This window comes from Myotis davidii, unplaced genomic scaffold, assembly GCF_000327345.1.
Source record: "Myotis davidii unplaced genomic scaffold, ASM32734v1 scaffold762, whole genome shotgun sequence".
In the NCBI taxonomy this organism is placed as follows: Eukaryota; Metazoa; Chordata; class Mammalia; order Chiroptera; family Vespertilionidae; genus Myotis; species Myotis davidii.
In genome coordinates, this window is record NW_006293699.1 from 1,485,221 (window position 1) to 1,510,027 (window position 24,807).

At 49.6% G+C, this 24,807-nt stretch overlaps 1 protein-coding gene across 2 annotated transcripts in view; it reads left to right on the forward strand.

Moving 5' to 3' along the window:
• ACTR3B (ARP3 actin-related protein 3 homolog B (yeast)) overlaps positions 1-24,807 on the forward strand; it is a 45,448-nt gene that overhangs the window by 18,315 nt on the left and 2,326 nt on the right. For both annotated transcript variants that reach the window (XM_015566234.1, XM_015566233.1), the window contains 7 exons: positions 3,570-3,665; positions 4,439-4,546; positions 7,265-7,408; positions 10,594-10,767; positions 12,760-12,768; positions 12,874-12,966; positions 24,647-24,772. In XM_015566234.1, coding sequence (XP_015421720.1) covers positions 3,621-3,665; positions 4,439-4,546; positions 7,265-7,408; positions 10,594-10,767; positions 12,760-12,768; positions 12,874-12,966; positions 24,647-24,772 — 699 coding nt within the window. In that variant the 5' untranslated portion in view covers positions 3,570-3,620. The remainder of the gene's footprint in view (positions 1-3,569; positions 3,666-4,438; positions 4,547-7,264; positions 7,409-10,593; positions 10,768-12,759; positions 12,769-12,873; positions 12,967-24,646; positions 24,773-24,807) is intronic.

The following is a 24,807-nucleotide window of genomic DNA, read 5'->3' on the forward strand; positions in this document are numbered from 1 at the left end:
TTCCCAACACCATTTATTGAAGAGACTATCTTGGCTCCATTGTATGTTCTTGCCTCCTCTGTCAAATATTAATTGAGCATATTGGTTCGGGCCGAATGATAGGCTTTAGATCACTTCTGATCTTGTCCTGCTGACCGGAGGGGCTGACTCTGACCTCTGTGGGCACCTTGATTAGGTGGGTCTCTGGCTTGTAGTGTGATTTGATTTTGTTTCATGATCTTTGCTGAGAGACTTTTCCTCTGTGGTGGGAGATTTGCTAACTGGTCTTTGCGATGATTTTGGTACTAATAACTCACTCTCATTGAACGCCAGGTGCTCTGTAAGTACTTAGACTCTTTTCGTCTTTCCAGCTAACCGAGGTGGAGAGAGGAGATCACTGTCTTCTGACCCCAATCAACCCATTGGTCTGCATGCTGCTGTGACAGCTATGGCTGCTCTTAGTTTAGCCACTTGCTTTATGTTATGCTTTCTGTTTTTAGTGTGTTTTGTTTATGTATTAATTTGTTAGCACTCAGGCTTGGTTTTCTCTTTGCATTGCATTGGGTGTGTATTCTTTCTAATAACTTGTGTTTTTAAAAAACCTTTATTATTGAAAGTATTACATATGTCCCACTTTCCCCCCGATTGACCCCTTCTAGCCTGCCCCCACACCCCCCTCCCCCCATTCCAGACTAATCTCAGAGGGAAGGTAGGGATGGGGAGAGATCAGTCAAAGAACTTGTATGCATATATGCATAACTAATAATTTGTTTTTAAATGTAACTCAAATTTCAAATAATACATTGACCTGTGTTTGTTTAGGGATGATTACTTCCTGCTGTGATCAGTGACCAGACTGGCTCATCCTCACAGTTTCGTCCCTTGTCCTTGCTCTGCCACCTGCTTGTGATTGAGTTTGTCACTGAACTTACTCTAATACTAACATTGATGACTTTCTGTATGTTAGTGCCTCTGATACTTTGTAGGTTAAAGCAGAACCTTTTGATTCCATCATAAGAGGATATCAGTGTCTTTATATTCCCTCTTTTCTGTCTACATCTCTCAATTTGATATTATTCCTGTTAAAATTGACGACATTTGCATTCTGTCCAGTAACTGTGATTCTCAGAAAAGAAAAATCTTACACCTTAACTGGATTACATGCGCATTGTCAGTTTTTTCTATACTTCTGCACTCTTCTTGTTTGGCTCAAGTTGATCTTCTAATAGTTCTTTCATGTAGGGCTCATGGGAACCACTTCTCCAAGTTCTCAAATGTTTAAAGAGACTTGTTTTTGCAACATACTCGATTGACAACGTGGTCAGATGTAGAATTCTTGAGTCATAGCTTTCTGCTGTATAGACTGTGAGTGAGCCCTGTGTCTCGGTGGTGAACGTAGGTGTGCTAATGGCCAGGGCTGGTGTGCTTTGCCCACTTTAAGGTGTCTGCTGGAACTGCCATAACAAGTACCACCAGCTCGTGGCTTCCACACACACGCTTGTTTTCTCAACTTGGAGGCGTAAGGCCCAAGGTCAAGGTGCTGTGAGGGTTGGCTGCTGGAGGCCTGTCTTCTGGCTTGTAGGTGGCCGTCTTCCCTCTGTGCCTCACATGCTCTTTCTTCTGTTCACGTGAGAGAGAGCTGCCTGGTGTCTTCCTTTTCTAATAGACATTATTATCCTGTTCAATTAGGGCCCCATCCTGTGACCAGTTAACCTCAATTACTTCCCTAGAGACCCCATCTCCAAATACAGTCACACTTGGGTTTGGGGGTTCAACATGTGAATTTTTGGGGACATAGTTCAGTCCATAGCAAAGGGTGATGTGGGTGTTTTTTTTTTTTTTTTTTGCCAAAAGGCCCAGATAATTTTTATTGTTTTCTTTTTTCTTTTGCAGCTTTAAATATGTGATATATACCCGTACTTGTTGACATGGAAAAATTCACATCATACCACTGAATGGCAAAAAGCAGGCTTATTATTCTTAAAAAAAATATTCTTATTGATTTCAGAGAGGAAGGGAGAGGGAGAGAGATAAAAACATCAGCGATGCCCTAGCTGGTTTGGGTCAGTGGATAGAGCGTCAGCCTGAGGATCGAAGGGTTCCGGGTTCAATTCCAGTCAAGGGCATGTACCTCGGTTGCAGGCTCCTCCCCAGCCTGTGGTTGGGGCACATGCAGGAGGCAACCAATCAATGTGTTTCTCTCACATGGATATTTTTCTCTGTCTTTCCTTCTCTCTTCCACTTTAAAAATCAATGGAAAAATATCCCTGGGTGAGGATTAAAAAAACCAAAAAAAACCCACATCAGTGATGAGAGAGAATCATTGATCAGCTCCCTCTTGCACGCACCCTACTGGGGATCGAACCTGCAACCCAGGTATGTGCCCTGACCAGGAACCATTGAGCCATACTGGCCAGGCTATTTATTCTTTTTATCTTTCCGTAATCCTGTCATTTCCTCCTATTTGGTCATGGCTATTATTTTAAAACTAGAGACTTGATGCACGAAATTCATGCACGGGCCTAGGCCCCGGCCCCTGCCCGCTGCCACCGCAGCTGGGGGCCTCTGGTGCAACTGCCTCAGCTCCCACCCTCTGCTGCTTTGTCTGGAAGGAAGGACACCCAGAAGGATGTCCGGTCTAATTAGCATATTATGCATTTATTATTATAGATAGATATTTGAATTTTTTGAAATGTCTTTGATCTTTATCTGCTTTATTTTTATATTTTTCTGGGGAAGAGCCTTTTGTCTGCCATTTGTTTTTCCTGTGACTTTTCTCTTTTTCTTTACTTTTTATATATCTTTGCCTAGTTGCTTTCCTCATCTTTGAATGAGGAGAGTTCTTCCTGGACTAGTAGTGTGTGTGGTTTTGGCCGGGGTAGGGGGAAGGGGGCAGTGTGGATGAAGCCGCTTCTCTCTGGGGTTCTGCCTCGCAGCTGGAGGCAAAGGCGTTTGTCTGAGCTTGCTCTGGGCTCTGGTGGCAGGGGGTTTGGCAGCGTCTGCGGCTGTCCCGCTTACTCGGCTCTTGCTTTAAGCAGGGCTGCCTGCCTGTGCTCTGGAGAACTCTGCCCTTCTGAGATCTGAAGTCCCTGGTGTTCTCCCGGTGCCTCACAGTCTTGGTTGAGTGTTTCTTGCCTGTGGCAACTTGCTGCCGGTTAGTCTCAGGAGGTTCAGGTGTTACGTTATCAAAGATCAAGCTTTCTTCTCGTTCTTGGTCTGGGTGGTCACAAAGAGCAGCATTGCTCAGAGAGGTCTTTACTTTGCATCTTCCAGGTTTTGAGCCCCACAGTCAGGTTTCTTTCTTTCTTTTTTTAAAAAAATACATTTTTATTGATTTCAGAGAGGAAGGGAGAGGGAGAGACAGAAACATCAATGATGAGAGAGAATCGTGGATCTACTGCCTCCTGCACAACCCCTCCAGGTTCATAGGTCGAAGCTCAACCACTGAGCCACGCCGGCTGGGCCAGGTTTCTTAAGGAACCACATTGGTTTCGCCACCTGCAAAGGGAGAGCGCTCTACAGCATCCTGATGATCATGCAATCACATGAAATCTGGGCGAATACTGAACACAGTGACTGCTTTCTTACAGACAGAACCTCCGCTGAACACACCAGAAAATAGAGAATATCTTGCAGAAATTATGTTTGAATCTTTTAATGTACCAGGACTCTACATTGCAGTTCAGGTAAAAGCAAAGTTATTTTTATGATTCCCACAGGACGGCATGGTGATTCCAGAGGCTCTCTGTTACAAGATAGGGCTGTGTGTTCTTCCTTTTTCCTTTCCCTCAACACACACACAACACATGGAGACACATACACACAGAAGGACAGACACACACATTCACAGACACACAGACACAGGACAGACACATTCACAGACACACAGACACACACACAGAAGGACAGACACACATACTGACACACACCGTACTCTGCATTCATCTCAGACCCGGGTTCCCAGCTCAGGGTAGGACGGGCAGTTCTCTGTGCTGGGGCTTCCCGTGTAGAGCAGAACAGTTAGCAGCCTCTGGCCTTGACCCCCTAGAAATAGCACCCGCCCGGTCTCCCCAAGTGTGACAGACACGGCACCAGGCCTCCCCAGTGTCCCGGGGGGCAGACGGCTCTGGTGGGGAACCAGTATCCGGTGTGAGGCCAGTGAACTGCAGTGTCTGTGGACCCGCACTGGGAACGGTGGGTGAGAAACACTCCCCTCTGACTCCATAGTAAAATCCCCACCTCACTGGCGTTTTTTGGGTAAAAATTGATTTATTTTATTGAAAACTTGAGTCCTCCAGTTTAAGTACACATGGTCCTTGGCCAGGTTGGGATTTGAATTTTGGGGGGAGGTGAAGGAGGGAGAGGGAGAGGTAGCCTCAGTTGGGGATTGCTTGACCTGAGCATGAGCGTGCAGAGGACCTGAGGCCACCCCCGGTGCTGACGCTCGTGTCCTGTCCAGGCAGTGCTGGCCTTGGCCGCGTCGTGGACGTCTCGGCAGGCCGGCGAGCGCACGCTGACAGGCATCATCATCGACAGCGGGGACGGGGTCACCCACGCCATCCCAGTGGTAAGCAGACTGGTCAGTGCTTCTCTTTGCAGGACTCACCTGATTGGAGGTAAGGGAACGATTAAAGGGAAAAAAGCTTTTCTGCTTAAAATACCACTTTTAAAGTCATAGCTGTACTTAGACAAGGGAATAAGAGGAGAAAAAATCCGTGGCCGTCGCAGTTTTAAATGTGCAGGGGCAGCTCCTGCTGTCGAACGGCAGCCATTGGGTGGGGTCAGCAGGACTCTGCCTTGCCCCTGGGGTCATGAGGTCATGGTCCCTGGGGGCTTTTCCTGCTCATCTTCCGAGCCTGGGCCACCCAGAGGATCTCTCTGTTCCGGGACAAGACGTGGGTGGCTTTAACCAGCTCCTGCTCTGGACAAGGCGCTGCTGGGGTTTGAGAGTTTATGGAAGAGCTGAGAGGAGGGGTTGCACCTTTCAGTTTGCAGAGTGGTCTGCAGTGTTGCTTTTTGGTTTTACATTTCAGAATATTAGAGAAGTGGTTCCTAATTGGGGCTCTAAGAGACTTCTGTTTCTCCCCCTACCCTCCATAAACTATTTAAATGAATTGTTTAAAGTTGTTTTTGAAAAGAAATGGGAACTATGGAGAGGGTGTCTAGGGGAGAGTTGCCTGGCTCTCATTCCTGATCTCCAGGCCCTCTTCCCAGACGCAGCCTGTTACGGTTATCCACGTTTGTTACAAGCACGCTGTTTGTATATACAGGTGTCTGTGTGTATAACACCTTTGGGAAAGACAAACTAGGGCTTTTTAAAAAACAAATCATTTACTTTCATTGAAAAATAGCATTTCGTTTCAGGAGGTCGCAGCTAGGATATGCTCACGTGCTTTAATTCCTTCCGGGTCAGAACGCCAGGGACAGGGTAAAGGGTGGACGTGCCCCCAGCCGGGTGCCCTCTGCAGCAGGGTCCGGAGGGACGGGCAGGACTGCACGCGCCCTCCCGGGTTCTCTGTGCTGGGAGCCCTGCAGCTGGCCTTACCCCTTGCTCCTGTAGGAGCTGCTGAGGTGTGTCCGCGCTGCTGCCCTGGCCGTGAGAGCAGTGCTGACCGAGGGTCCCGGCACCTGTCCCTTCCCAGGCCCTCCCCTCGGAGGCCAGTGCAGACGGACCCGCTGGGCGCGGAGGCCTGCTGCCCTCTCTCCCGTGTTTCCGGTTGAGGAGGAGAAAGGAAAACTGGTTCTCTCGGTGTCGAGGCCCACAGAGAAAGTCGCTTTAACATTTTTGTCTGTATCATAATTCAGTGTTTTCCCAAAAAATTACATGTTGTACAAAATTAGGGTGAAATGGAGAAATGTAAAGGAGGAAGTAGAATGCCCGTGAACTGACCCAGAGAGCGCACTGTGGCTTTGGTTGCAGAGTCTTCTAAGCTCGTTTCTTAGACACAACGTGTGACGTTTTCAGCGAAATTGGAGCATCCTGTGTCCGGTTCTGTGTCCTGATTGTACAATACAACCCTAACTTTACAGCCTGCATACCAACTTATCCCTAATAGTGTTTCTTATGGCTGAGTATTCTGTGAAAATAGTTAGTAGCTATGTAATAGCGCATCCTGGAGTCTAGCCTAATTCACTTGTCTGCCTGTCCTTGGACAGGGGTGTCGAGTGTTCTGAATCCGAGACGAAGCTCATGTTAGTAAACACTGGCTGGATTACTTTTAGAAAGTGTTAGATGTGATGCATGGAGTATAATAATTGTGAATAGTTTGTGTTAGCTGATATTCTTATGACTGTAAGTTGATCTTTACTATTTTAATAATTTGGACATATCTTTTATCTCCCTCTTTTTTCCTCTTTCTTAAAATATTTTATAAATAACTTAGACTGTGGGAAGGCCACATCTTCTCTTACTTTCAGACATTAGGCACATCAGAAAGAAACCTGAGGGCTCAGCAGCGTGTCCTTGCCCTCACATGGCTCTGCCTGGTGGCTCTCACCGCAGAGTGCAGTCAGCGGCCCCCTGCCGGGCCCTCTGTTTCCCAGGCGTGGGGCACGGAAGCAGTGCTGTCCTGGGTACTGGCGTGCCATGTCCTTGTCTGTGACACTGTGGTAGGAGGGATCCACTCTTACTGTCGGTCCCTGTTGGGCAAGCTGGGTGTGCCACAGCCTGTGGCTTCCCTGGAAGGTTGGGGAGGGGCTGGTGCTGGGCTAAGGCCCGTTCCTGGCACCAGCAGACAGTGCCATGGTCCAGGAAGGCCCCCAGTGAGCGGGTCTGAGACACACAGTGTTAGGGGAACCACAGAATCACTCCTAGCCCCACACTCGGGGCTGTCTATTGGGTGCTTAGTAAATGGCCTCACAGTGCTAGTGCTGGGCTGCGTACTGCACTGACTCTGTATTGTACCCCAAGGGGTCATTTGCCCCGCACTGTGGGCAGAGGTCGTGGCATGAAGCATGTTAAGATCCTTAAATACACGTAGATTTATAGTTGGCTTAGCGGCTTACAGGTAAAACGCTTTCTGTTAAGGAACAGAGTTAGGTTGGATTCACGGTTCCGACACGCAGCATCCGTTTTTGGAATGTGGTTTTCCGAGCACGTTCCTGATGAAAGCACCGTTCTGGCTGCTTATGGGGGGGGCCAGGTCATGGTAACAGGATTGGGAGTGCAGTCACTTTAAGGACCTTGCCCACGGAGCCATGTGGGGATCTGTAATCGCTTGTCAGGGCCGCCAGGGCAGGAACCCCTGGGATTGCTCACACCGTCTTCTGCCTCCTCTCTTCCCAGGCGGAAGGTTATGTAATCGGAAGCTGCATCAAACACATCCCGATTGCAGGTAGAGATATTACGTATTTCATTCAACAGCTGCTAAGGGAGAGGGAGGTGGGAATCCCTCCTGAGCAGTCACTGGAGACCGCAAAAGCCATTAAGGTAAAAACGGACGGGGAATGGGCTGGTTTGGGTGGAGGAGAAATGGGGCTGCACACTTCCCCGCTGCCGCCACCCTGCTCCCACCTGCTTCCTCTCCCTGCTTCCTCTCCGTGAATGTGGGACTTCATCTGTTTACCGCTGGAGTTCAGTGAGGGCTGAAAGACTGACAGCTCAGGCCCTTCCTCGGAACATCAGCCGTGGAGGCTCCAGTGTAGACGAGAACGGCTTGATGGCCAGACTGAGCCTGTGCTTCGGATGCAGCCTCACTTAATTGGAGCCTGATTAGATAGGGCCTCCAGTTACCTGATCGCCTGCAGCTCCCTCCATTGTTGGATGAGGCACTAGCAGAGCAGCAGTGACACCAGGGGTCCTGGGTATCGGCCAATGTCAAACTCGTTTCCCATCCCTGTTGGGTGTGGTTTGCACCCCCTTAACTGCAGTTCAGAACAAGTCATTCCAGGCTCTAGAACAGCCGTGGGCAAACTATGGCCCGTGGGCCGGATCCGGCGCGTTTGAAATAAATAAAACTAAAAAAAAAAAAAGACCGTACCCTTTTATGTAATGATGTTTACTTTGAATTTATATTAGTTCACACAAACACTCCATCCATGCTTTTGTTCCGGCCCTCCGGTCCAGTTTAAGAACCCATTGTGGCCCTCGAGTCAAAAAGTTTGCCCACCCCTGGGCTAGAATCATGAAACATAGTCCACTTGTATTTTCTGGACTCTAGTTACCATGCTAAAAAAGTTACAGGAAGTTTTAAAATGAAATCAATTCGATAAGAAGGAGCATGGCTTGTCAAGACATATTTAAGTGTTCACTTGACCAGTTTAGTCTGTTACTAAACTGTCCATTTCAGTTGACAAACCCTTTTAAGGGAACTTTTCTAGTAAAAATGCAAGAGATTCTTAGAAATGCAAGGATAACTATTATGTAGATGAAGAGAGAAGGATTTAGTTTGTTTTTGAAGAAGAATTTCGTGTGGGTGTGCCATGAGCGTGAGCATCTCCTGTCATTTTGAGCTGCAGGGGGGGTGAGGGGCGCTCCCCCACTGCTTTCCTCGGCTTAGTTCCCAGGAACCCTGCTGGTTGAAGGACAGGAAGCATCAGAGGTGGCCCCACATTTGCACGCACTCTGGGTAACAATAGGGTGCACTGGTGTAGGTCAGGGCTCCGGCAAGCCAGGTGGCCAGCTGCCCCGCTGTCCTGGACCCCGGTTTCCCGGGATGGGCACGCTTAACTGGACAGCACAGCCCCGGGCAGACCGGGACACTGAGCCCTTTCTAGCTGGGGAGAGTTTACCCAAAAATCATAGACTTTCTTTTTAGACTAAAATGCTTCCCAAGAATTCCCCTCTTCCTTTCCTTGCCTTTTTTCAGTGAAAAATAAAATTGGAGATTTGACCCAAGCTCCCTGGCCACCCCATATCTGTGACAAATGTCCATCAGAATGGAACCTTTTGTTTCTGACACTCAGGGGTCAAGCTGGTGAGCGTGAGTGTTCCCTTTCTCAGTCAAGATTCCTGAGTGCATGGCTCAGGAGGTTGCGTTCTGGTCCTCACGGTGGCATTTGCTTTACTCACCGGCTCTCTGGGGTCCTATCCTGACCTTGAATTAGAGCTGGCCGTCGAGGCTGCAGAGGTCAGGAGAAAAGAGACTCCTTTGGTGACGTTCTCGAGATCAGCTGCACTGGCCCTGCTGGGTGGCGGTGGGCCGTGCTGTTGGTTCCCGCCTCACTTGTTTCTGAGAAGGCAGAGGCCCTGGCGAGTGTGGAGCAGAACTGCCTGCCTCGTGTTACTGCCATGGCCGTGGCCTAGGGGCAGGAGCAGGCCTGAGGCTGTGTGGACTGTGGCACGCCGTTCTCGTAGCGTGAGTCCAGAACTCCAGTCTAGGTCTGCACACGCCACCCACCTTCCCTTGAAGCCTTTCGTGCTGTCACTAGGCCAGTTTAGGTGCCGTTGGAAATTGACCAGGCCTCTGAGGACAGCTCGATGCTTCTGTCTCCATTTGGTAGATTTAACTGTGTCGAATGGCTCACTCTCTGTTGTCAGGGAACACAGTTTGTATAAACAAACCCTGCCCACCAGTCTCACAATTCTATTAGAGTGTCAAGGATGAAACTGGAATATGTTTCAGGGAGTCTAGGAAACTTCAAACTTCATAGCAGAAAACACCTTCAGAGGTTCTTCCAAAATGTGTATGAGTGCCCATGTGCTGCCTTCCCACCTGGGGTTGGGGGCACCATCTATGCAGGGAGTAGGACGGACCCAGCAGGTGCAGATCACCTGGAGACACCGAAGCCATTCTGGGTCCCTGCGTATTCCTGAGTGGGCATGGCTTGAGTGTCTCCATGGTGATTTATAGCTGCTCTGTCACTCTTGCTCCTTGTGTACAAGGTGCCCCCCTCTGCCATCTGCCCACGGGAAACTGACTTTCGGAAGCTGGTACTCATGTGCCACCTGCTGCTTGACAGAGGTTAGCTCTAAGGACAGGTGCCCACCCAAGGAGCCCAGTTGAGCATCGCCAGGTTCAGAGGAAACATTGCACGTCTAGGCTGGTGGTTCAAGGTGAAAGCCATGGGCACGTTCGTGCAGCAGCAGCAGCAGCAGCATAGTCCAGTCCTGCCTACGTCTGCCTCTTCTTTTTCCATGGCCCCTACCACCTATAACCTGCCGTGTCACCTGCTTGTTATGGACTCAGCCAGAGTGCATGCTCCAGGGGCGGGATCTGTGTGTCTGTTCACTCGTGCCTCAGCATGAAGACTCTCCGTGCAGCCGATGGCCGCGCTGTACTGTCAGACTGTACAGAGGGTAACAGGTGGCGGTGGCCGTGGCGGGCATCATGTGGTCTGCCTTATTCAGCGGGCGGGGCTGCAGTGCAGGCCAGCTGGTCCAGGGCCATGGTAGTGGGTACCCAGAGCAGGTGCCATGTGGGCGCCTAAGAGGAATAAAGAAAGATGTGATGGAGACAACATACTTAGTAGACACCTTGAAACAAGCAGCTTCACCGGTCCAACATCAAAGCATAGTCATGTCTTGTGTGAAGGATGACGACTGTGACGCTTGGCGTTAGGGGTGTGGGCAGGACTCAGCCCGGGGGCGTGTTCAATGCTGGGGTTACTGGGTGTTTGTCTGAGGCCCTGGGTTGTTTGTTAATGCCTGTGACGTCTTTGTGTGTGTGCATGCAGGAGAGATACTGTTACATTTGCCCTAACATCGTCAAGGAATTTGCCAAGTACGACCTGGACCCTGGGAAGTGGATCAAGCAGTACACAGGCATCAATGCCATCAACCAGAAGAAGTTCGTGGTGGATGTGGGCTACGAACGGTTCCTGGGCCCCGAGATTTTCTTCCACCCCGAGGTGAGGTGCTTGCCTATGGCGTTGAAGCACTTCATATATGGAGGAACACTGCCACCTCGTGTGTGTAAAGCTGATTCTCAGTCACTGACTGCGGCTAAGTGAGGACAGCTGGTGCGCACAGGCCCTGTGACGGTCACAGCCCCTGGGCCGTCTGTCTGCATGACTGACTGTGCCCCTTGCTCTCCATAGGCTTGATTATCTGTAAATAGTGAACCATTGATTATGCCAGGAGTGGTTCGGAAGAAGTTTGAAGAGCAGTAGGAAATAATGGAATTGAAACGAATTGCACACTAATATGAAAATGAGTTACTCTCAGGACTGCATGCAAGTTGCCTCTATCAGAGTGGATGATGTAACCGTTTCCTTTCCATCTTTTGTGATCGCCCTTCCTAACCCAGTTTCTAACCAGGACACCTGCCTGCCGCGGCCCCGCTGACACTTAGTTAAGGTTTGTGTCTGAGGGCTGTCTGTAAGAATCACAGCTATCGTCATTTTAACTGGGAGTCACAAATTATTACTTTTGTGGAAGCAGTAATTAAGGGGCAGCATTTTAAAATTTAAATAAAATGCACTTAAAAATATTTTGGTATATTTTCCTGCCTGATTCAGTTTGTATTTAATAGGAAGATTGCAAACTGCTACTTGTTTTTTTAGATGTGCATAAAACTGTTTTGTACTGGGAAATGGCACAAAACGTGTCCAGTATTGTAATCTAATAATATCATACTCCTACACTCATGCCCTTGATATCAGTGATTGAAATAGACATAAAGCTGCCCATGCCCAGGAAATAGCTGGTGAGCAGCTGGATGTGACCTCCTCCCAGCAATAGTGTACATTAAGGCTTTCCTTCGACTTTTAAAACATGTTTCAAATGGAATGTCAGTGCTGTTTCCTCAGATTAAATTCCCTAAGTTAAATAAGCTAAAAATTTTTTTGGTTAATCCTCACCCAAGGATATTTTCCCCTTGATTGTTTTAAAAATATATATTTTATTGATTTTTTACAGAGAGGAAGGGAGAGAGATAGAGAGTTAGAAACATCGATGAGAGAGAAACATCGATCAGCTGCCTCCTGCACGCCCCCCACTGGGGATGTGCCTGCAACCCAGGTACATGCCCTTGACCGGAATCGAACCCGGGACCTTTCAGTCCGCAGGCCGACGCTCTATCCACTGAGCCAAACCGGTTTCGGCTCCCCTTGATTTTTTAGAGAGAGTGGAAAGGAGGGGGCGAGACAGAGAGAGAGGAACATTGACCGGTTGCCTCCTGCATGGACCCAGGGCCGGGGATCGAGCCTGCAACTGAGGTACGTGCCCTTGACCGGGATTGAACCTGGGACCTTTCATTCTGCAGGCCGAACACTATCCACTGAGCTGAACCGGCCAGGGCATTGTTACATTAAGAAAAAAAAATCCTCACCCAAGAATATGTTTTTCATTGACTCTAGAGAGAGAGGAAAGGAGAGGGAGAGAGGGAGGGGAGAGAGAGAGAGGGGGAGGGAGAGAAACATCAATGTGAGAGAGAAACATTGATTGGTTGCTTCCTGTTCGTGTCCTGACTGGGGATCAGACCCACAACTTGACTTGTGCCCTGACCGGGAATGGCATGGGAGGACATACCAACCACTGAGCCACACTGGCCAGGCAGTCGTTACATTTTAAAGCCACCATACAGTGACCTTTCATTGACCATGTTTTTTTATTTTCTGTATCTTGGATAATTTTTTCAAAAGTTAGTATTCATAAATGATGTACTCATTCATATACATAGTGTTTCATTATTTCATATACATCATCTACATGCTTTTTACAGTCTCTTACCACACATTTCACTGTATTTGTGATGCAGGGCTGGTCTGCTTTTGTTACTGTTTCATATTTTTCCTTCACTAAACCCCACATTTCATCTCTTGAGGGGACGTATGTTGTCATCAGTCCGTGCACACAGTCACATGGGATTCACTTGACGTGTTGTTCATTCCCATGTGAAGTGCTTAAAGGTATAGTAAATTCCGTATTTGTTAAAGTTATTTTTAAAAAGTGCTCTTGTTTTGTCCTGTTGAGAGAAGTGTGTAATGTTTTCTTTGTATTTATGTGAAATGTAGTTTGCCAACCCAGACTTCATGGAGTCCATCTCGGATGTTGTTGACGAAGTGATACAGAACTGTCCCATCGATGTGCGCCGTCCGCTGTACAAGGTAGGAGCTGCTGGGGTAAGGGCTCCGAGCTCATTCCACAGCTACTGGCCCACCATCCTCAGAATAGGTCATTAACGTTGATATGCAGACTTTCCTGTTTCACCTCCTGTCTTACAGGATTTGTTAAAGGCCAGTGTAATGGGAAAATTTTTTTCTTGGAGGGGGGATGCCTTAGATGTTTGGAAGAATGACTCAGTAAACCAGAAGTATTAGTTTAACTGTCCTAGTATCTTGAATTCTCATCTGGCAAGCTATGCTATTTTAAATTGGACCCTTTTAACTATATGTATTGATTGAGAGAAAAATGATACTTCCTCTCTGATTTCCATGAATTCTACTGGTTTTGTTTGATGTGTATTTAGGTTTAGTGCCAGTGTGGTGTTGCCAGAAGAAGATAGAGCAACCAACTAGAAAACGCTTGTGTAATATTTTTTCCCAAAGTATTTGGAGGGACTTTTGAACTTGAGAAAATGCTAATCCATGTAATTACAGGATAAAAGGAAATATTGCTGACTGCCAGATATTGAGAGCAGAAAAGGATGGTCAATTAGCTGCCGTTGGAGCATTTAAACCTCTGCGTGAGGGGGTCATGCCTCATCCCAGCCTCAGGACTGCGTCTCCCCTTACTCAGGTCTAGGCAGCTGCATTTTACAGAGGAGGGACTCGGGCTCAGTAAAGAGGGCCCAATACGTTTTTTCATCTATAATGGGTAGGGAACCTTTTTTCTGCCCAGGGCCATTTGGATATTTATAACATAATTCACGAGCCATACAAAATTATCCACTTAAAAATCAGCCTATTATATTTGGTTAAACATTTAATTAACTCACCCCTAATGCCTTGGCAGGACCAGACCAAATGATTTTGCAGGCCTTATGCAGCCCGTGGGCCGGACGTTCCCCACTCCTGATCTATAAGATGGAATACTATACAGCCTTTAAAAAGAAATAGGTAAATCAGTGTAAATGCAAATGAAAAGTTGTGAGAATATACTGATAGCTAGAAAAGCAGGTTGTAAAATTTGCATATAGTATTTCACTTCATATAGAAATATAGTTTGCATATTTATAGAAGCAAAGGTTCTGAATGATGTATGCTAAACTTTTTTATTATATCAATTCTTTGATTTTTTTTTAGTCCTTTCCCTTTTCATCCATCCCTGCAGCCCCCCTCCCACCTGGCAACTGTCAAAGTATTCTCTATATCTATGAGTTTGTTTCTTTTCTGCTTGTTCGTTTATTTTGGTTTTTTTTTTTTAGATTCCACATATAAGCAAAATTATATGGCCTTTGTCTTCCTCTGTCTGACTTTTTTTTACTTACTGTAATACTCTCTAGGTCCATCCATGCTGTCACATATGGTAAGATTTTGTTCTTTTTTATGGCCGAGTCTCATTCCATTATATATATGCATTACTTCTTTATTCTTTCATTTACTGATGGACATTTAAATTTCTTCCAAACTTTGTGATTATTGTAAAGAATGCTGCAATGAACATATGGACACATGGTTTTTGGATTTAGTGTTCTGGATTTCTTTGGATAAATACCCAGAAGTAGAATTACTGGGTCCTTCTTTGTCTCTTGTTTTAGTCTATTTTGTCTGGTATAAGTATTGCTACCCAGCTTTTGTTTGTTTCCATTTTCATGAAATAATTTTTTTCATTCCTTTACTTTTAGTTGTATGTGTCTTTTAATGTGAAATGGATCTCTTATAGACAGCATATATAAGGGTCTTGTTTTCTTATCCATTCAGCCTCCATATATCATTTGATTGGAGCATTTAATCCATTTGCTTTTAAAGTAATTGTTGATCGACATGTATTTATTGTCATTTTATTATTCATATGTTGGGTCTTTTTTTCTTCTTAAAGAAGACCTATTAACATTTCTTGTAATACTGGTTTAGTGTTGAGAAACTCCTTTAGTTTTTGTTTGTTTTTTTTTTGTCTGGGAAGCTCTTTATCTGTCCTTCAGTTTTCAATGATAGCTTTCCTGGGTAGAGTGATTTTGCTATTCATCACTTTGAATATTTCTTGCCAATTCTTTCTGGTGTGCAAAGTTTCTATTGAGAAATCAGCTGACAGTTGTATGGGTGCTCCCTTGTATATAATTAGCTGCTTTTCTCTTGCTGCTTTTAAGTTTCTCTCTTTGTCCTTAACCTTTGGCATTTTAATTAAGATGTCTTGGTGTGGGCCTCGTTGGGTTCATCTTGTTTGGGACTCTCTGTGCTTCCTGGACTTGTAAGTCTATTTCTTTCACCAGGAAGGGGGAGTTTTTCTCATCATTTTTTTCACATGGGGTTTTAGTTACTTGCTCTTCTCCTCACACTCCTATGATGGGAATGTTGGTTGCTTGAAGTTATCCCCAAGGCTTTTTGTACTATCCTAATTTTTTTGGCTTCTTTTTTCTTTTGCTGTTCTAATTGGGTATTTTCTGCTTTCTTATCTTTCAAATCGCTGATTTGATCCTCTGCTTCATCTGTTCCACGGTTGATCCCCAGACTCGATGTGGCTTCTTCTTTATATTCTTAGTTATAGGACTTCTGTTCAGCTAGATTTCAGGTGGTTTTCAATGATGGTTGTTCTGTAATTTAGTTGCAGAATTTGATGTGGTGGTGGGAGGATGCGAGTACCACCTTTACCTATGCTGCCATCTTGACCAGATTCTTCATATGCCAACTTCTTAAATAAAATGTCTTTGGGAGTGGCAGATGGATAACTTTTACTTTCTACTTTTTGTCTTTTAAAATTGTTTGAAGTTTTATAGTTAAAAAGTGTTATTTTTATTACTGGAAAATATTTTTCTATATAGACAGCTATTTATGGGTGAAAATAATTATAATTCTTTTTTTGTTTATTGCATATCCTTGAATGTCCTCCAGTAATATCCACAAGAAGGGCAAAGTGAAGACAGACTGGATATTGAGGTTTAGTAAAACCGTCCACCTTGTTTTCCCCACTTCTAAATCGCAGCATTAGCTGAGTTTTCTTGTCTGTGAGAGTGAGGAGCAGGTGTGGGCCTCTGGGTCTTCTTGTCTGTGAGAGTGAGGAGCAGGTATGGGCTCCTGGTCTTCTTGTCTGTGAGAGCGAGGAGCAGGCGTGGGCCTCTGGGTCTTCTTGTCCGTGAGAGCGAGGAGCAGGGGTGGGCGCCTGGTCTTCTTGTACGTGAGAGCGAGGAGCAGGTGTGCGCCTCTGGGTCTTCTTGTCTGTGAGAGCGAGGAGCAGGCGTGGGCCTCTGGGTCTTCTTGTCCGTGAGAGCGAGGAGCAGGGGTGGGCGCCTGGTCTTCTTGTACGTGAGAGCGAGGAGCAGGTGTGCGCCTCTGGGTCTTCTTGTCTGTGAGAGCGAGGAGCAGGCGTGGGCCTCTGGGTCTTCTTGTCCGTGAGAGCGAGGAGCAGGGGTGGGCGCCTGGTCTTCTTGTACGTGAGAGCGAGGAGCAGGTGTGCGCCTCTGGGTCTTCTTGTCTGTGAGAGCGAGGAGCAGGCGTGGGCCTCTGGGTCTTCTTGTCCGTGAGAGCGAGGAGCAGGGGTGGGCGCCTGGTCTTCTTGTACGTGAGAGCGAGGAGCAGGTGTGGGCCTCTGGGTCTTCTTGTCCGTGAGAGTGAGGAGTAGGTGTGGGTACTGGTCTTCTTGTCCGTGAGAGCGAGGAGCAGGTGTGGGCACTGGTTTTCTTGTCCGTGAGAGCGAGGAGCATGTGTGGGCCTCTGGGTCTTCTTGTCTGTGAGAGTGAGGAGCAGGTGTGGGCCTCTGGGTCCTCTTGTCCGTGAGAGTGAGGAGTAGGTGTGGGCACTGGTCTTTTTGTCCGTGAGAGCGAGGAGCAGGTGTGGGCTCCTGGTCTTCTTGTACGTGAGAGTGAGGAGCAGGTGTGGGCCTCTGGGTCTTCTTGTCCGTGAGAGCGAGGAGCAGGTGTGGGCACTTGTCTTCTTGTCTGTGAGAGTGAGGAGCAGGTATGGGCTCCTGGTCTTCTTGTCTGTGAGAGCGAGGAGCAGGTGTGGGCCTCTGGGTCCTCTTGTCCGTGAGAGTGAGGAGCAGGTGTGGGCCTCTGGGTCTTCTTGTTTGTGAGAGCGAGAAGCAGGTGCGCTCCAGGGTCTGTCCTTGTACTCCTGGACATGGATTTCTGTCAGTGGCTATGAGTTGCTCATGATGGGGTGAGCGTTTTCTCCTTTGACAGGTGGATGGATGGGCTTCCTCTTCCCAGTGGGTGTGAGCTTGTCATGGGAAGAACCTCCACCTGATCCTCTGTGACGTGCACAGGTGTTCGGGGCGGTGGGTTTTTAGAGTTTAGAACCCTCTCCTTTGGGAGACACCATCCTGCAGAACACGCTGCCCTCTGCTCTGAGTGGCGCCTTCACCTGTCCTAGGGCCTGCCCTTCCTCTCCTGTCACTCTGGTACTGTCATTCCTTTCTCTGCTACTGATGTTCTTCTTCCTGCCAGGCCCACTCTTGTCTGTGGCACAGGTACCTGCCTAGGCTTACGAAGCATTCCGTGGTCTGGCTGGTGTGGTACAGTGGTTGAGCATCGACCTATGAACCAGGAAGTCATGGCTGGATTGCTGGTCAAGGCACATGCTCAGGTTGCTAGTTTTATCCCCAGTGAGCATAAAAACAAAACAAAACAAAGACAAAGCACTCAGTGGACCAGGGAGGAAGTAGGAAGCATGGTCCAGACCCAGAGGAAGTTATGAGTGCCAAGGGGATGCAGCATACCTGTTGAGCCCTGACCAGCCAGGTGAGGCACCCTCCACGAGAGCGGGCGCTGGTTCCGGCCCCGTCATCACGCGCTGCTCTGTGGTCCCCACAGCCTCTTACGGCAGCTGTGGTGTCCAAATTGGTTGTAGTGGGACCCCGGAGACCCAGCAGAGGGGAGTTCTGGACCAGCGCCATGGTGCCTAGGTCTGCTGTTTGGGAGACCGGCCAGCAAGGACTTCCTATCTGCAGACGCGTCCGGACCCTTGTGCAGGTTGTCAGGGTGCGGGAGTCAGAGGAGGCTCATGGTGGGCCCCGTGGTGGCAGCTGATGCCTTGTTGCTCAGGCTGGTGGTGGAGTGAGAATAAAAGGTGGCTTTGGAACTTTAGACTCTGGAGAAAAGCAGAAGTTTATTTTTCAAAGAAAGTAGTCATACCCTAATTTTCATTTCAGTCTGGACTATAGATAAGAAGACTGCCTACAGCCTCTTTGTAGGGAGGTCTGGGCCTGGAGGGGCTCGTGTGTGACAGGTCTATGACATCCCCAAAGGCCAAGACATTGCCAGGAGCAGGTGCGGCTTGAGCCCTGGCTGCCTGTGGGCATCACCCTCAGGAGTGTCAGAGTGGACACATGCCTGGTCCCACCCCCAGAGATGCTGATGTGGTTGGGCTGGGCCTGGACCCCGGTGTTTGGAGCTTCCGGGTGACTGTGAGGTGCAGCTAAACTGGCGGCGCTGGTAGCAGCTGGCTTCGTCTTGGTGTTGTCGCTTTCCTGCTGTACTTGCGGGCAGGGCCAGTTTTGAGTTGCTTTGTTGTGGGATTGCTTGTCTTCATTCCTGAGTTCTGGTCCTCAGATATCCGAGCACCTGACAGACCCCAGCACGATCATAGCCAAAGCAGAGGATTTAAGTGTGTAGGAGAGATAGTCCTTGTCCTCTAGACCTTAAAAAAAGCTAAAAATAATACTGAAATAATTCTAATGGGAATCACTACCTGCCACATGTCACTCAAGTGAGCCATGCAAAGTGTGATAATCAGAAAAGGGGCAGACTGAGCTGGGTCTGAGGGCTTGGCCTGCAGAGCGGGGAGGGGCCTGGGCCTGGGGGAGGGGCCTTAACCCAGACAGAGCAGGCGAGCAGGCAGAGGTTTCAGAAATCTGTTCTGGTGGAGCCAGTCACGGGAGGCAGGAACCACTGGGGGGCGGGCCCCATGCCACGCCGCCTCCACGCCTGTCCCCAGTATTCCCGCGGAGCATCGCGCACAGCAGGGCTGTGTGTTTCTGGGGAGGGAAGAGTGGCGCTAACAGCTGATGGGGACTTGCCGCATGGAGAAGGTCATTGTAGGGAGTGATGAAGGGCTTGATGGCGTTCCGTTGACCACGCTGAATAAAGGTTCCTGAGCACCCGCCCAGGCTGGCCTCACCGTGGGCACCGGGGCACGGACAGCGCCCACGTGGTGCCGGGGACTGCAGGTGGCGTCTCCTCTGCCTGGGCAGCCGTCGGGTCAGTGCTGGCGCTGATGCAGCGCTTCTGTTGGTTTCTACGTCACCACGATCACACGTGGCACTGAGCCCTCAGAACGGGGCTCAGGTGACTGCAGGACTGCTTGTAAAATTTTGTTTACTTTAAATTTATTCTTAAAATTTTATTTAAAAATCTTTTATGGTTTTTTAATTTTTGTATTTAAAAATCTTTTAAATTGATTTTTATATATATAGAGAGAAACAGAGAAACATCAATTTGTTGTTTTGCTTATGTATGCATTCATTGGTGAATTCTTTTTTTTTGTTAACCCTCTGGATATTTTTCCATTGATTTTAGAGTAGGAGAGAGAGAGAGAGAGAGAGAGAGCGAGAGCGAGAGAGAAACATGGGTGTGAGAGAGGCACATTGATTGTTTGCCTCCTGCACACGCTGTGACTAGGCCTAGGATTGAACCTGGAACCCAGGTACTTGCGCTTCACTGGGAATCAAACCTGAGACCCCTCAGCATGCAGGCTGACCCTCTAATCACTGAGCCACACCGGCCAGGGCACTGGCTGATTTTTGTATGTGCCCTGACTGAGGATTGAACTTGCAAACTTGGTGCCTGGAGGTGATGCTTCAACCAACTGAGCTACCTGGTCAGGGCTGTTTACATTTAAATGGAAGTGGCCACGTGTGGCTACTGGCTACTGGGACATCTCAGATCCACTGAGTCCTGGTGGCCGGTGGGGCTTCCTGGTCAAAGGGAAGGGGCGGAGAGCATGTGGGTCTGGAAGGAGCATGGCCTCCGCGGGCCTTCCATTCAGTGGGCATGGTGGGGTGGGGCCTGGGCTGTGTGCACAGGAGGGTGCTGGCTGCGTGTACTCAGTGGGATTCAGAGAGAGCTGTGGTGGGTGCGCTGGGAGGGCCTTGCGTGCAGTTGGGTTTTATCAAACTGAGGGCATCGGGGTTTTTTGCAGGGAGGTGACATCCCACTTAGGGCTAGGAAAGCGGGTGAGCTGCACCACGGAAGTGGGTGGGAGCCAGAGGGGCAGGAGCAAGTTCTGTGGGCGGCCCAGGACAGTGCCCACGAGGGAGGTGGCAGCGGACTCGGAGGAAGATGTGGAGAGGCCGGGCAGTGTTTGTGATGTGCTGATAAGGGGAAAGTTCAGGGTTCTTACATGCACATTTAGGAGGAGGTGTCACTAACAAGGACATGCAGAGAAAGCCCATTGAGGAGTCCTGGGCGCGAGGTCTGGCCATGACGAGGTTTAGGAGGAAGGTCTGGATCCTCCTCGTGCTGCAGGAAGGAGGGCTGCCGGCGACTGCCACAGGGACAGGACAGGAAGACGGTGGTGCCAACTGGAAGGTCAGGTTTTAGGGACAGGCAGAGAAGAGACCGTCAGTGGGTTCTCCAGAGACACCAGCGGCGGAGGTCGTTGCACTGCCTCCGTCTCCTCCTCCCTCCTCTGCTCCATGTCTGTGTCACGGTTAGTACGTCTCTGGCCTGCTGTCAGCCTGCTCAGGCCTGAATCGCAGGGCAGGCGGCTGCCGGGACTTGGGCAGGAGCGGACCGCAGTCTGAGGCCCATCCCTTCTGCCCCGGGAACTCTGCTCACAGCTGAGGCCCACGGGCGCTGTGGAGGGACACTCATGTTAACCACATCTACAGAGACCCTGGCAGCGCCTGGAGCCGTGTTAGTTAAATTGGGGGCCATAGCCAGGCCAAGCTGATGTGTAAGATGAACCATCACAGAAGCCAAGAAGTAATGAAGAAAGAGAAAGAAAACTCCAGAAGCCAATGGAAGGTTGTTGGCAGCCCTGTCTGGCGATGCGAGAGGTCACGCAGGGGAGGTCGAGACCTGGCCATGGCTGTCGGGTGAGGAGGTGAGCAGCCTGTGAGGGGAGGTGGGCAGAGCCAGATCCCCGCAGTCGGGGAATGCCGGGAGCCGGTCCATCCTTGCTGTTTCAAGGGACCTGGCATATATGGCATACTGTTCCTAATATGTTTGCTCACCTTCTTGGCGCTGTGTTTTAACTAAGGTCACCTCTCTGAGAAAGGTTTTTTTCCCCAGGTAGGGATTTTCCCCTGAAGTTAGGGAGGGAATAGAACCCCTTAACTAAGTGCCAGGTGGATAATTAATCACTTTACGAACAATCATGCTTAAGCTACATAATCTTTACTCCCTGGAATGGAGATAAGAAACGCCCTAACCTTTGGAATAGAGATTGATAGGGTTGAATCAACTGGTATAAATACAGATGTAACAAGACAACAGGAGACAGAACTTAGAAGACAGAACCTAGACACAGAACCTAGAGACAGAACTGGAGAACCTAGCAAGAGAACATGGACACAGTACTTGGCTGGAGATTGTGGCTAGAGATCCTGGCAAGGCTGCTGATCAACTGAACGCTGTCTCCATGTCATTCCTTCTTCGCTGACTCTGTCCACACCTTTGGGGACCCCTGGACCTGCTGGGGTTGGACCCCAGCAGGGGAGAGGAGCCGTGCGGGCAGTTTCACCCCTGCAGCCAGGCCGCTTGGAGGCAGCCGAGACTCACCCGTCTCTAGGACTTGGCACCAGGTCCTAGAAACGGCTGCTCTGGCTTTGCTGAGTCCCAGTCTTCAGGTTCAGTTCCAGAGCAGGAAAGCCTTGTCCCTAAAGAGAGACAGCCTTTCACAGCGCAATACAGGGGCAGCTGCCAGAGCATGGGGCGAGCTGTCTTCTTCCCAGGTAGTGTTTGGTCTGCTGGTCAAGGGGAGCCCCCTCCGTGGGCAGGGGATGTGGTTTCTGCAGTGAGCGCAGGGACTCGTTAGTGGCACCAGGAGGTCGGTGGGGGCCCTGCGTGTCTGTCAAGTGGGGTTCAGGGAGAGCCTCCAGCAGGTGCACCAGCCACACGGCATGGGGTTCAGGGGGAGCCTCCAGCACAGGCACCAGCCACACGGCATGGGGTTCAGGGGGAGCCTCCAGCAGGTGCACCAGCCACACAGCATGGTTGCTCTGGTTGTGAGAAGCTTGGAGTCATGCGGGCCCTTTTTTTCTGACTAAAATGGATCACAGATTTAAATGTCAGGCCTAAAACTAAGGAACTCTAGAAGAAAATATATATATTTTTTATGACTGATCTAGGCAAAAGTTTCGTAAGACATAAAAACTATGAGCCATAAAAGATAAAAATTGATTTAATTTATAACAGTTGAAATAGGTAAAAACCTGTAAAAATAGGTACAATAAGGTAAAACCGAAGAAAAATGTCCCCCTAAGCTACCTATGATCTATAGCACTTTAGTAAATTACACCTTTGCCAGCAAAATTAAAACCTTTATCGTTTCCTTCCTACCTGACCAGTGCCCCCACAATTGCAGGCCCCCTTCCGAACGACAGCAGCCAGTTTTGAGATTCTCAGTGATGGTTTTGGTTGTCAGGGTTTCAGTGAAAAGCAGCCCCATATCTGGGAAGTCATTTAGGGAGGAAGACGCTCAGAGTCACAGGAGACGCTCAGGGGCAGAGCCGGCTTCCTGCCGTGACGCGTGGCCGTCAGGAGGTCTGGGCCTCTGTTCAGTGCTGTGCAGCAGGGACCTGGTCATTTTAGCCTGAAAAGAAGTTTCGGAGGTGTTGTCTGCTGTGCAATATAAGAAATGAAAATAAAAGCTAGTATTTCAGCAAAGCAGCCTTAGAAATGTCTGATGTCAGGCCGGTGCCGTCCTGCCCCCTGGGCTCTGGATCCCTTCTTGGATGTAAGCCGAGGCTCCCCCCAGAAGACAGTAGGCCCGTCTGACCGGCAGTTAGGGCGGGGACAGATGTCAGTTGAGGCTTGTCCTAAGGGACGGTGACCAGAATAGCGAGGATGCTTTTCAATTGCGATTCTTAGTGGGAAACGCATGGCAGTTTGTGCGAGTTCCCAGCGGAGGCCTGTCTGAGAAGGGGCCGGGTGAGGACACCCCTGTAGTAACGATCGCCACCCCGGAGGTCAGGGGCTCGGGCCTGCGGTCTCACCTTCGGCCACATGGCCAGTGAGCGTGGGTAACCAGGTGGCCCTGGGCTGGCGGGGCAGCCTCCTGCTGTTGCTCAGCGCTGTCTCTGGGAGGAGCAGAGAGCCGCAGCGCTTGTCCGTGACCTCCCTCCTGGGTGGGTGTTGCGGATAAGACCTCCATGTGCGGTTTGTCACGCAAAGGAGCTGCGGCAGTCCCTGTGGGGAGGGGTGTCCGTAGACGGCTGCCCCTCGAGAAATGGACGAGGCAGCAGGCTGGGCTCCTGTGCCCGTGCCTGAGGTGTCCAGAGAGCAAGCGAGGTTTGGACGTTGGTGCCCACGGGAGGGCTGGCCATCACCATCCTGGTGGCGACACCATCCCTAGACACTGCATTGCGTGTGTTTGTTATTAATGTTCTCTGAGGAAGGGTCGCCCACGGGAGGGTCCTGGGTAGGGTCCTGGGTAGGGTTCCGGGGAGGGTCCTTGGTAGGGTCCTGGGTAGGGTTCCGGGGAGAGTCCTGGGGAGGGTTCCAGGGAGAGTCCTGGGGAGGGTCCTGGGGAGGGTTCTGGGGAGAGTCCTGGGGAGGGTTCCGGGGAGAGTCCTGGGGAGAGTCCTGGGGAGGGTCCTGGGGAGGGTTCTGGGGAGGGTCCCGGGGAGGGTTCTGGGAAGGGTCCCGGGGAGGGTCCCTGGGGAGGGTCCCGGGGAGGGTCCCCGGGAGGGTTCCGGGGAGGGTTCCGGGGAGGGTTCCGGGGAGAGTCCTGTTGTGAGTACTTAGCAGAGTCTCAGGGTGACAGAGGGGACACGGGCACAAGGGTGTCTCACCCGAAAACACCGTTCTCCATAGCGCCCCCCTGATCGGATGAGTGTTTAAGACCTGTTTCCCAGTGATTACTAAGGCAGATAAACTAGGGCCAGTGCGACTTGCCGTAGGTTTTCATGACAACCAGCAGTCGGGTGATGTGCACAGTTGCTTTGCCCTCCTGGTCCTTGTCTAGCTTCCCTGTGTGCACGGCGGGCGGGTGCAGGGCAGAGCTGCCTCCTGCTTTCCTGGGTCAGGACTGAGGAAGGGACAGGAGGGGTGGCAGGAGGGAGACGCAGCGGCGCTTTGTATGCATTGACCTGGGTCACTGCTGTCTTCTCACATCGGCTGAAATGTGTTGTTCACACCGTCGTCGGGCCCCTGGCAGTTTTTTTTTTTTTAACAATAATATATTAGTTTATTATGGAAACTTGTAAACACAAAAATAGAACACTGATAGACCCCCAGTACCTGTCACCCACACATTCCTTCTTCGTGGATTATTGTTAAGCTCATCCCAGACATTGTATTCCATCCATAAAGTATTTCAGTAAGTGTCTCTAGTCTAGCAGGTAAGGACACGTTAAGACAAACAGAACCGTAATACCATGATCGCACCTAAAAGCACTGATGCTAATCCCACAGAATTATCAGATGTCCAGTCAGTCCACATTTCCCTGCCTTGTCATTGCCAGTTGTTGGTCCCCCTGGTGGTTTTTGTGGGCGGCCACTCACCCGGGAAACCTCTGCTTTGCCTCTAGAACGTCGTTCTCTCAGGAGGCTCGACAATGTTCCGAGACTTTGGACGGCGGCTGCAGAGAGACTTGAAGAGGGTGGTGGATGCCAGACTGCGACTCCGCCAAGAGCTCAGCGGCGGCAGAATAAAGGTGGGGACCGGGCCGGGCGTGGGAGGAAGGGCGAT